Here is a 12,742-nt window from a genome sequence, read left to right as displayed (position 1 = left end):
ACAGATGGAATATACAAATTCAGATCAGCAGTCTGTAACCCCAGGGCACATTGGGGAGGCTGGGGAGGACTCTTCCCCTCTGCATGAAATATAGAGTAGTCCCCCCCACTACACTCTCCATCTCTCCCTCTCTCCCTCTCTGTCTCCCTCTCCCTCTCTCCCTCTCTGTCTCTCTGTCTCTCTCTGTCTGTCTCTCTCTGTCTGTCTCTGTCTCTCTCTGTAACAATTTATATGACCCACTGACTCCCTTTATTGAAAATGCAGCCCAAACCTCCCAAGGTTCTGTTTACAGCGACCTTAGAGGGCTCAAATTTTGGGAGAATTCACTCACTCAGGGAGAAAGAAACTGGAAACTCACACAGTGGCTCCTTTTCTGGGCATATGGAGGATTAGGGGCTCTCCAGGAGCCCTGCTGGATGAAGGCCACTGTATCGCTTCATGTCCCGGTGGAACCCATAAGCAGATTTTGCAGTCTATTAATCTACATCTGTTTGCATGTCCCTGCTGTCAGCGGCTTCTGTCTAGGGAGGCAGCTGATACACAGGGAGAGGAGTGTGAGCTTAGTTTGCAAGGCTGACTTGGGTGTAACCCTGGCTTCAGCATCCTCAGCTAAACAAAGGTATCTCTATCCCTCTGAGTTGAATCTGGAAATTGGGAGTATTGTTTGGTTCATCTTGCAGTGATATTAAATGGATCTGTAAGGCTGGGCAGTGGATGGAGTGAGCCTGTAATCCTATTTCCTTGGGAGGCAAAAATTGAGGATAACAGTTCAAGGCCAGAGACTCCATCTCTACCAGTGTTGTGGGCTCAGTGGTGCGTGCCTGTCATCCCAGAAAGAGGGGAGCACCAACAGTAGAGAAGATTGAAGTCCAGGCCAGGCTGGGCATAAAATGAGACCCCATTTCAAAATTAATCAACACGAAAAGGGGCTAGTGGAGTAGCTCAAGTGGTAGAACATCTGTTTAGCATGCATGAAGTCCCAAGTTCAAACTCCAGCACTGCCAAAAAGAAAACAAAAGATTAGGGGTACTTGGTATAGCACCTGACCTGCCTAGGCTTAGAAGGCACCCAAGCTGCCAGGGGTGATGAAGACTGTGACGCATGGGGGTCCCATGTTGATGCGTTCTGTCTCCCCTGTCAGGCTAGGAGTTCCCCAAGCAGCCAGTGTTGCTTTTTCTTTTTCCCCTCCCTCTCAATCCGCTCCTGCAGCCTTCATGCTCCCTTCAGCCCTGGAAGGAAGCTAAAGAGGGCGCAGTGATGGTTCACCTGGCATACAGAGGAATGGGGCTGGTCAGGGCCAGACAACACAGGCTCCAAGTCACCAGTCAGTCTGCCAGGCTGTGCCCTTTAAAAGCAAAAGAGGGGGGATGTCTCCCTTGGAGTCCACCTTGTCCTCACCCCTACCTCACGTTGTCATGCTTCTGGATGTAAATCTTGTGGAACATCATATCCTCCTGCTTGGCGTTGATGTCTGCTTTCATCTCCATGGCAACGTGACGGGGAAGGACAGACAGAAGGAGCCGCTCCTGCGGAGGGAAACAGACGTGTTGTTCATCATCTCCTCTTCCTTGTGCCTGGAGAGCCTCCTCTCATCCGCATCTGTGTCCTGCCCTTAGCCCAGGAAGACTGCTCAGGCTCTCCCGGGGCTCCCAAGGATAGCACCTGGAATGCAAGTGGAGAGGGAGAGGCCAGCCACAGTGCATGTACTGGGGCTCTCTTGGACACCTCTTGGTACTTCCTCTGAGCTTGTCACCCTGCTCCCTGGGTGCACCTGTGAGGACTACACATCCTGAGCTAGAAACTGAATGTTGGTATGTAACCCTGTACAAACTACCGAAGTCCTCTGACCCACAAGAGGTTTGTAATCTGTAAAAGGGAGAGTTATTGACAGGATTAAGTGAAATTTATTCAATAACTCAGTTATCAAGAATTCACTGAGTCCCTACCATGTTCCAGATACCATTCTGAGTACCAAGAGTCCCAATTGGCAAGGTTCATCCTTCACAAAGGGTCTGGCTCATGGGGGTAGAGGGTTCTATGAGGATACTGCGCAGACACCTGACCTAGGTGGGGGTCAGACAGTGTCATCAGAGAAGATTGCGTGGAAGGACCAGTGATGTTCCAATTCCACATGGGGAAGACAGTTCATGAAAAGAGAGATAGCAAGCCAGCTCTGAGGAACCCAGAGAAGCCTAAGCCAGCGACCTGGGAATAGGGGATAGGAGAAGCAGAGACAAGGGATGGACGGGACCCCATCATGGCAGGTCAGGCCAGCCGGCTATGGGGTCTGGATTTTGCCTCTTTCAGCTTCTTCTCTTGGGCCTGTGCAAGATGTGTACCTGCCCCCCATGTAGGATGGGCTCCGTGAGGCCCACCACCGCCCTCACTCCAGAGCAGGCGGTGACAGGCTCACTCACCCACTTCCCTTCTCTTGGGCCTTTTGCTTCAGCTGCCTCCAGCTCAGCCCTCTCATGCTCATCACGTAGCACCTGGTGTTGGTCCCCCTTCCAGGTGGATCTGAGATTCTACTACTGCGGTGTCCTTTCTGCTTCCTTTCCCTTCTCCAGTGCCAAACAGAACTCTCCCCATCTATGATCTCTTCCTGCCACTCCTGCCTCCGCCAACACACTGCCAAGCGTCCACTGTCCATCAGCTCGAACACCACCTCCCACAGCTCCTGCCCAGGGTCCTTGGCCTCTGGCTGCCCACCTGGATGTCTTGTCTACCTTGACCTAAAACCCCCAACCAGACTCGCCTTCCCACCTTTTCACACCCCACGCTCTGCCCACCACAGGCAGAGACCTAAGTCAAGACCTAACCATGTAAATAAAGTACTTTAACTTTTCAGATCTTACCTCTGGGGCGCATTCTCTCCCCTCAACCCCAGGCTGAGCCCTAGTATCCAGCACCGCAGTCCTGCTGAACTGGAATGTGTCCTTCCCTTTCTGAGTCCTCCTTCACAGTGTGGGCTGTGCTCACCTCACTCGGGGACTGAGAGTCCTCCTTCACGGTGTGGGCTGTGCTCACCTCACTCGGGGACTGAGAGTCCTCCTTCACGGTGTGGGATGTGCTCACCTCACTCGGGGACTATGTATCCAACAAGTCAGACACACACACATACACACAGCACTGCAGAGCAGCTGCAGTGTGCTCTCCACTGCCCATTTTGTGCCACCTCAAAGGCAGACCTTCCATATTCACACCTGCCATGGGACCTGGCACATGGAAGTGCTCCAGTGATGTTTGCCAAGGGCTGGGGAGGGAGGTCTGTAAGTAACAATACTGTACAAGTCATGCTTTGTCCAGGCGCATGAAGACCTACCACCCTGCTACTGCCCATGCTCTCACCGGGGCTGAGAGCTAGCAATTCTATACTATAGTTATAGACCTCTATTGTCCACACACAGGAGAGGGGACAGTGGTGATCACACCTGAGCCCCAAATAGGACCTTGCTCCCAGAGTGGGAACAGCTGGAGCCATGAAAGTGACATCAGCCTTCACCAATTCTGCCTGACCAGAGAAAGGTATCCAAGAGCGGCTGGTCCCTTTGTCCAGGGCTCACTGGGGAGCCTGACCTGAGTCATGAATGGAACATCTTCCTTCTCTAAACCACCATGCCCAGAACTGGGCAAAGAGGAAGCACCTGGTGTGGGCACTAGGGGTGTTCATGGTACCCGCGTCCTTTCTTCTCTTCCCTCCTAGAGGGGACCCATCTCCATCCCAGCTAGAAATGCTACCTGCTCTCCTCCCTTTAATTCATGGGGCCATGGGAGGGAAGGGGAAGAGAACCACCTTGCTGCTTGGCTTATGTGCAAAGCACAAGGCAATGTGCATGCATGTGGAGAATATGGGTAAGGTCAGGAGGGCCAAGAGGCTTCCCACAGAGCCAGGAATGCCTGCTCTCCACAGGGGAAACATTCCTGGGGGTTGGAGCTAGGCAGCTGGGATGAACGCAGCCCATGGGGTACTGAAGCAGATCTTGGCTCTTTCTCCACTGCCCCTTGCCTGGCCATGCCATGGCAAGAGGGCTTCACTCACCTGCTGCTGGTTCTCCCGCTGTGAGTGGAGGCGTGCCTGGATACACTCCCGGGTCTCCTGGAAGGCCTGTCTCTGGGAGACCTCAGCTGGGTAGTGGGTGCAGACGCCGACAATGTTGGTGCAGGAGAAAATGAGGACATTGGAGACAAGCTGCAGAGGGGAGACAAATCACACTGAGCTCAGGCCTGCAGCAACTGCTGGTAACAAGAGTCCTGGTCTGAATCATCCTAAGCATAAAGTCCTCAACCCACAACTTAACGAGCACATACTTAGCTACTAGCAAATAAATGCCAAGGATACCCCATATATAGCCCATACACCCATATACTCCCATATACCCCATATATACAGCCAGACACATGGAAAAGCCAAATGATCCTCCTAGTTTTCTGGTGTTCTCAAAACCCTGAAGGGCACAGAATCACTGAATAATCATACTGCCTTGACCATAATACCCCATATTAAAATGTGTCCTGGAGGAAGGGGCGGTGTAGCTCAAGTGGTAGAGCGCTAGCCTTGAGCTGAAGAGCTGAGGGACAGCGCCCAGGCCCACAGTTCAAGCCCCACGACTGGACCCCCCAAAAAAATTAAAAATAAATAAATAAGTAAATAAATAAAATGTGTCCTGGAGGAAATAGGGGTTTCATGAGGGAGATTCTATGAAGTAGTGGGACTTCACTTTTGAAAGTCTGATAGAATCTGGCCTTGCAGGGGAAAAAAAAAAAGGTTCTTTCCAGAGAATCTGTGGCTTGTGACTCGTACAGATCCACTCTGGTCCCTTAAATCCAGGACTTGCTGGCCACCCATCAGCTTTAGAATTGCTATACCCTGGGGAATGAAAGGATTACGTATCTGGTCAGTGGGGATCAGCGTCCTGAGTGGGGTTCAACTTCTTCCTTCTTACCCTTGCCCTCTTTCTCTGCACCAGCCCAAGCTTCCTGATAACCCCAGTGCCAGTGGGTAGGTGTCTGCCCTCTTCCTGCTCCTCAAAGATCCTTCTCCATGCTGACCGAGGTGGGTATATGGAAAAATACAACCACCCATCCTGCAAAGAAGAGGCTGGGCTTTTTGCAAAGCTAAGGGAAAACAAATTGATACAGCAGAACCCACAAAAGCAAGTAAATATCACATAATTCAGAGCTCTGTGAGCTGATGTTTAGTCAGAATGGATCTTGGCAGGTAAAAAGCATCTGTGGAGCAGAGCCTGCTGGTCCTGGTCCTCTTTTACTTCAGTGTGCATGGCCAGGGGCCATGCAAGGATGCTCAGGACTGCAGGAGTTGGGGACCTGTGCTATACCTCACTGCCTCCCTGCCCAGGCCTGATTCTTAGTCCCAACCCCAAAACGGCCCTGCACCTTCCTTTGTGGTCCCTCCACCTCTGCGAAGCCTTTGTCGGTCCCCAATCCTGGAGGAAAACCAGCACTGTTCTCTGGGACTCCAGCTACCTGGCAGTGGACAGGCAGGTGACTCCCACACTCCTTTCTGGGACCTCTGTCTCTGGACAAATTCAGATATAGGGCTCTGTTTTCAACTCAGGTCTGTGCTCTACCTGAAGGCTTCTACCTAAGATCACACGCTGAGATGGTCCTGATTCTTACTCAAGTCCTCCCAAGCTCAGACCCAGAGGCCACATGTGTTGGCTATGATACCATCTCTCCCTTGAGCTTTTCTAGAAGTTATCTGCCTTGCTCTAGAATGAGGAAGAGTCTTTGTCTCCCATTTCAGAGCCTGGCTTTCTCCTGGCTGACGAATACTCTGAACCCCATGGGCTTCCTGGATGTGCCTATGAGGAGGAGCAGGCCGGGGGACCAGCTCCTCAATTTGTTCTTTTGGCTACTTGCTGCTGACTTGCAATCCTACAACCTCCCAGCTACACTCTTCAATCCTATCACCATAATTTTATGAAAATATATGGTATAAGAAAACCTAGTCATGACAAAGGAAGAACAACTCTGCCTATTCAACAGGAACTTGCAAGCCACTTGAAGAATGCTCTAGATGGAATGTTTATGCTCCCTCAAAATTCCTATGTTAAAATCCTAATGTCTAGTATGATGACATTAGAAGTAGGAGGTGATTAGGCCCTCGTGAATGGGATTAGTGCCCTGGTAAGAAGAGACAAGCTTTCTCCCTTGCCTCTACTCTCTGTCATGTGAAGATATGAGAAGATGGCCATCTGCAACCTGAAAAAAGGCTCTCACCAGAAGTTGGCTATACTGGCCCTCTGACCTTAGACTTCTACCACTAGAACTATAAGAAAGAAATCTCTTTTGTTTATAAGCTACTTAATGCCACCTCTATGGCATTCTGGTAGCAACCCAAACTATCTAGGTCAAGGAGAGAACTGATAAAAACTGAAGGAGAGCCAGCATTATGAGGCTGAAATTGATTCACACCAAACAAAAAGTGGAAGGGAAAGCTTAGATGGAAGAAAGCAATGAAGAAACAATGGAGAAAACCTCTGGGAAGGCTTGGTGTATGCTAGACTCTAAGTTAGGGCGATGTATAATGAGGCTTGCAGGCACAGGAAGTACATTTTGTCAGCCCTGGATAAATAATGCAGGCTCTCTGATTCTTCAGAGAGAAGATATGGCTCAAACTGAAAGAACATGGTACAATACTTTCACAATGGGAGCCATAAAAGACTGGTGAACCAAGGGGTAGCAGAGGCAGGAAAAACAGACAGGCCAGAGCTGACTCCAAAGGAAGATCTTCTAAAACAAGTGATTATGAGAAGAAGAACTGGGGACCTCTAAGTGACATATAAGGAGACAAAAAGAAATGAGGAAGTGAATGATGAAGAATATTTTGGTTAGGGAATATCTGTGTGAAAGGAGGAGGTGGCAGATGACAGGAGTAAGACTGGAGAGACTGCAAATGACAACAGAAGGAGCTAGCCTCGGAAAGGTAATGCATCACAATACAACATGACCAAGTCAGGTGATCCCAGGAACATAGGCTGACTCAACTGCAAAAACCAAGCAATGCATTCTTACATATTAACAAAATAAAACAGTACCGATATTTCAACAGCTACTGAAAAAATGACAAAATGCAACATGTATCTATGATTTTAAAAAATTCACCAAATCAGTCTCTTCGTCTGATCAAAAATACAAAAATCTATCATCCCTTAAGTCAGTCACTTAATCTAATCAATGGTATATTTTTAAAAATCTACAGCTAATAGGTAATGGAGGGAAAGGTGAATGCTCTCCCTAATACTGAGAACAGAACGAAGTTGTTCTCCCTTGTCACTCCTATTCAACCTCACAGTGGAGATCCGAGTAGTACAAGAGTGAAAGAATAGACATACAGATTTCTGGAGCTAGGCATGATAGTACATGCATGCCTCTACTCCTAGCTACTCAAGAGGCTGAGGCAGAAGAATCACTTGACCCCACAAATTCAAGACCAGCCTGGGCAACAGGGGACCACCTGAAAGAAAAAAATATATAGATTGAAGAGATATGAGATATGATTGTCTGTGTAGTAACATATAAAGAATCTACAAAACAGCTACCAGAATTAGCATGCAGCTGCAGAAATGTCATAGAATGAGGGCTGGGAAGGTGGCTCAGTGATAGAGCACTTGCCTTGCATGCCTGAGGCCCTGGGTTCGATTCCTCAGCACTACATAAGCAAAAAGCAAAAAGCCGGAAGTGGCGCTGTGGCTCAAGTGTTAGAGCGCTAGCCTTGAGCTGAAGAGCTGAGGGATAGCACCCAGGCCCAGAGTTCAGACCCCACAACCAGACCAAAAAAAAAAAATAAAAAGAGTCATAGAATGAATATACAAAGCAATTAATTGTGTTTCTATACACAAGCAATGAACAACAGAAGTGAAAATTTTGAAATATCATCAAACAAAGGGAGAACCAAAGCAACAATATTCAACAAGAAATGTACTCACAACCTTATTTATGTAACCCCTCTGTAGAACACCTTGACAATAAAATTAAAATAAAATAAAATATCATCAAAAATCATAAAATAGTTACATACAGTATAAATATATCAAAATGTGCAAGATGTGCCCACTGAAATCTATAGAATACACTCACACAAGAATTTTTAAAAGTTAAGCAAAATGAAGACACGTTATTAACTATAAAACAGAATATTATTCAGACATCAGCATCCCCAAACTAATCTGTAATATAGCACAACTCCAATCAAAACAATGAGGACAGCCAAAATAATTTTGAAAATGATGGACCACGCTGGAAACCACACATTATCCAATTTCAAGATTCACTATAAAGGTATAATAATTGAGACAGTGTGGTACTGGTATAAGGATAGAAAATAGACCAAGGTAACAGAACATGGAATCCAGAAATATAACCTTATTTGATAGTTTTTAGCAACGGTATGAAGAGGGGAAGAACAATCTTTTCAATAAATGACACTGAGATAAGTGATTACGTACATACATAAGAATGAAGCTGGACCCCCTGACTCATAAGATACGTGAAATTGAGTTAAAATGAAGATCTCTAAATGTGAGAGTTTTAGCTATAAAACTCGAAAGGGAAGCATAAAATACATCTTTATGATCTTGATCTGGGCAATTATTTCTAAGTACACCTTTTGGGTGCAAAATGACCAAAGAAAAGATTAAATTGGACTTATTCAAAATTGGGTTGGGAATGTAGCTCAGAAAGAATGCTTGCCCAGTATGCACAAAGTCCTGAGTTTCGAATCACATCAACACACACACACACACACACACACACACACACACACACACACACACACACACACACACACACACACACACACACAAACACACACATGACATTGTTAAGATAATGAAAGAATTAGCCATAGAATTGGGAAAAGTATTGCAAATGACATGTTTGATTCTAAAAAAGTACTGCCCAGAATTTATAAGGAAAATTCAAACCAGTCCCACAAGGAATGTTTAGTAAACCCACTTTTTAAAAGAGAGACTATCTCAAAAAACAAGTTGGCGTAGTGGAATACACATAATCATAGCTAGCTACTTGGGAGGATCATGAGCCAAGATCAGCTCCTAGCAAGAAAAGCACACAAGATCCTATTTAAAAAAACAAAAACCAAAACAAAAAACACTAAGGGAAAAGGAGCTGGGAGTATGACTCAAGTGAAAGAGCATTTGCCAAGCAATCACAAAGTCTTGCATTTAAGTTCCAGACCTGTCTAAAAATAGATAAATGAAAGCAGAAAAAAAAAAAACCTGGAATATCTTGTTTACTCAAGAAGATATAAGGCTGACAATAAGTACCTGGAAAGATGTTATTCACAGCATTAATCATCAGGAAAATGCCAATTAAAAAAAGAGATAATTTTACATTAAGTTAAAAATGGGGGGAAAGTGGGAAAGGGAGAGGGAGAAGAAAGGAGGAGGAGGAAAGGAAGAGGAAAAGCAGAAAGAAGAGGGAAGATGGAGTAGGAGAAAGAAGAAGGAAGAGGAGGGAAGAGGAGGAGGAAGGGGAGGAGGAGAAAGAAGAAGAAGAAGGAGGAGGAGGAGGAGGAAGAGGAGGAGGAGGAGGAGGAGGAGGAGGAGGAGGAGGAGAAGGAGGAGGAGGAGGAGGAGGAGGAGGAGGAGGAGGAGGAGGAGGAAGAGATGGGAAGGAATGGGAAAGGGAAACAAAGGAAGAGGCAACAAATGATAAGAAATGTACTCATTACCTTGCCCATGTAATTGTAACCCCTCTGTACGGTATTTTCACAATAAAAAAAAAAAGAGGACAGGAGGAGGAAGAAGAAAGGAGGAGGAAGAGGAGGAGGAGAAGAAAGAGAAAGAGGAGGAGGAGGGAGAGAAGGAGGAGAAGAAGAAGAGCAGGAGGAGGGAGAAGGAGGAGAGGAGGAGGAAGAGGATAAAGAAATAAAGAAGGAATGAGGAGGAGGAGGAGAGGGAGAGGGAGGAAAGGGAGAGGGAAAAGGAGGAGAAGGAGGAGGAGGAAAAGGAAGGAGAAGGAAAGAAATAAACAGAGAAATAGAAAGAAGGAAAGAAAGGAAGAAAGGAAGGAAGGAAGGAAGGAAGGAAGGACGGAAGGAAGGAAGGAAGGAAGCCAACCTGCAATATCAAATAATGGTGAAGAGGCAGAACTAGAATTCCTCCACCTTGCTAGAGTGAATTAAAAGTATATAGCCAGTTTTGAGAACAGTTCTGTAACGCTTCCTAAAGGTAAATATGCACCTGCCATGTGATACAGCAACTTCAGTCTCTGGTGTTCATTCAAATGAAATAAAAAGTTATGTTGGCACAAAAATCTGTGTATGAATGTTTATGGACAACTACTCAGCTATAAAAAGGAGTGAGCAATTGGAACACACAACACAGACCCATCTCAATGGTATTATGCTTAAATGAAAGATGCCAGACTTAAAAGACTACGTAGCATACGATTCCATTCATATGGCATTCTGGGAAAAGCAACAGTACAAGTGTAGGAACAGGGGTGGGGCTGACTACAAAGGGCAAGCATGAGGAAATCTTTTGGGGTGATGGGATAGTTCCAGATTGCATTAGTACTTACAGATTTATATGCATTTACTGTGTTATATGCCAACAAGGCTGACTTTTACTATATGTAAATTATCTCTGTGAAAAAAAGAACAGGAGTCTAGGAGAGAGAATGTAAGGGACTGGCTGGACAGGAAAGGAACAGCAAGAAAGAGGCCAGTGCCAGTTTTGAGACTTGACCCCAAGGTAATTATCAGCTGGCAGTCCTAATCCCTGGTCTCTCCTGCTGTAATCTGACCCCTTCTACAGCCAGAAGCCCAATAGTAGCAGACAGTGCAAATCCAGGTAAACCTATGGCTGAAACTCAATAGGGGTCCAAATGGCTTTGCTAAGCTAAGTATCCTGTGGTGTTCACCTCATTCATGAAACTCAAAACCAGGTGAGTGGCTACAGGGTGCTGGGATTTGAGAGAAGGATTTTTTTTTGCCAGTCATAGGGCCTAAACTCTGGGCCTGGGCACTGTCCCTCAGCTCTTCAGTTCAAGGCTAGCGCTCTACCACTTGAGCCACAGCGCCACTTCCAGCTTTTTCTGCTTATGTGGTGCTGAGGAATCAAACCCAGGGCCTCATGCATGCAAGGCAAGCGCTCTGCCACTGAGCCACCTTCCCAGCCCAAGAGAGAAGGATCTTGAGTAAAGAGATTTTCAGCCAGTCTCTTTCCTCTCCTCCTTCCCTCCCCAATCTCCCCATTCTGACTCCCATCCACCAAAAGGCAGGAAATCTGTGTTGTAGCAGTAGTAAGGATCCTATGCATATACTTAGGTTGTGGAGAGAGACTGGCCCCCAACTGAAGCTAATGGAATTCTGTGCACAAAACGGGGAAGAAATCTTTTTTTTTTTTTTTTTTTTTGGTCTGGTCGTGGAGCCTGAACTCTGGGCCTGGGCGCTGTCCCTCAGCTTTTCAGCTCAAGGCTAGCGCTCTACCACTTGAGCCAAAGCGCTACTTCCGGATTTTTTCTTTTTTGCTTATGTGGTGCTAAGGAATCGAACCCAAGGCCTCATGCATGCAAGGCAAGCAATCTACCACTGAGCCACCTTCCCAGCCCATGGGGAAGAAATCTTGTGCACACATAATCTCAAACCTCAAGCAAAAGGATGCTATGTACAATGGCCACATATACCAAGCCTTTTCCTATAGTCCCAAGGAGGCAAATACACTAAAGTAAGTATAAGCCTTATCCTTACAAGAAAGTCTTCACTGGTAAATAACACAGGTGTAAAGATAGGAAAGATTGCTGATGCTTCAAAACAGGTAAAGGGCCTAACTGGTTGTTGATCCTAGCCTTGCAGGCCACACAGGACATATTTAACCACTCAAAATACATGTGCACATGTGTGAGTGCATACCTGCATGTATTTCAGAGAGAGACACTCAGACAGAGACAGAGACAGAGACAGAGGAAGGGAGGGAGGAAGCCCTAGCATCAGCTTTTCAAGCATGCCCTGCTGATAGACCAGGCTCAGGTGGTCCTGAGACCACATTAGGAGAAGCTCTACCAGGGGAAGAATGTTTGGAATTCTATTCTCAATGTGGAAACCCAGGATAGATTACGATGAATATTTAATAGTTCTCAAACCTCAGCACTTCTGAAAGCCAATCTCTTGGCTGCTGGCAGGCTACAAGCTTAGATTTGGGCCATGAGTGTGAAGTTACAGTGCTAGGTTTATGCAGTGTCTCTTGGCAGAAGACTCAAAGAAATCCAAGCAGCTGACCTTATAGAGTTTTCATGGGGTACCACTGTGAGAGACTCCTTACAATCCTGGAAATGGTACAAGACAGGAAAGAGGAGGAAAAAATGGGGCTAGAGTAGAAGGACATAAGGAAATAGAAGATGAGGGCTGGGAAGACCCTGTGCAATTTGCTCTTGAACTTCACTCAGATTCCCTTAGCAGTGTGGTTGTTTCACAGGGACAGTGGTGAGAGGTTAGGGATCACAGTTCCCTAGGGACACAGATTCTGTGGTTCAGAAATGGAAGATGAGCATAATGTTCAGCTAAATTTGAAGTGCAAACACATAATGAATCATTCTTAATATAAGTAGGTACCACTCACTTCAAGTGGAACTGGGTGACCCATGTTTTACCTGGCAACCCTACCATGGAGACTTTCAAGCCACTCACCCCACCCCAACCTGACTACCCTGTGCCTGGTGAGCCTGAAGAACACTCAGGCAGCCCAGCTCCTGCTCCACC

The 12,742-nt window shown here is 46.5% G+C and overlaps 1 protein-coding gene across 2 annotated transcripts in view; it reads right to left on the bottom strand.

The window, feature by feature from the left end:
• The window catches only part of Adcy5 (adenylate cyclase 5), a 176,260-nt gene that overhangs the window by 83,104 nt on the left and 80,414 nt on the right, over window positions 1-12,742 (bottom strand). For both annotated transcript variants that reach the window (XM_070030054.1, XM_070030053.1), the window contains exons 2-3: window positions 4,040-4,189; window positions 1,405-1,526 (exon numbers count right to left, since the gene is read on the bottom strand). In XM_070030054.1, coding sequence (XP_069886155.1) covers window positions 1,405-1,526; window positions 4,040-4,189 — 272 coding nt within the window. The remainder of the gene's footprint in view (window positions 1-1,404; window positions 1,527-4,039; window positions 4,190-12,742) is intronic.

This window comes from Dipodomys merriami, unplaced genomic scaffold (assembly GCF_024711535.1).
Source record: "Dipodomys merriami isolate MVZ:Mamm:240054 unplaced genomic scaffold, mDipMer1.0.p SCAF_2, whole genome shotgun sequence".
Lineage (NCBI taxonomy): Eukaryota > Metazoa > Chordata > Mammalia > Rodentia > Heteromyidae > Dipodomys > Dipodomys merriami.
The sequence above is the reverse complement of the archived record's forward strand: the minus strand, read 5'-3'. Positions and strand labels throughout refer to the sequence as shown.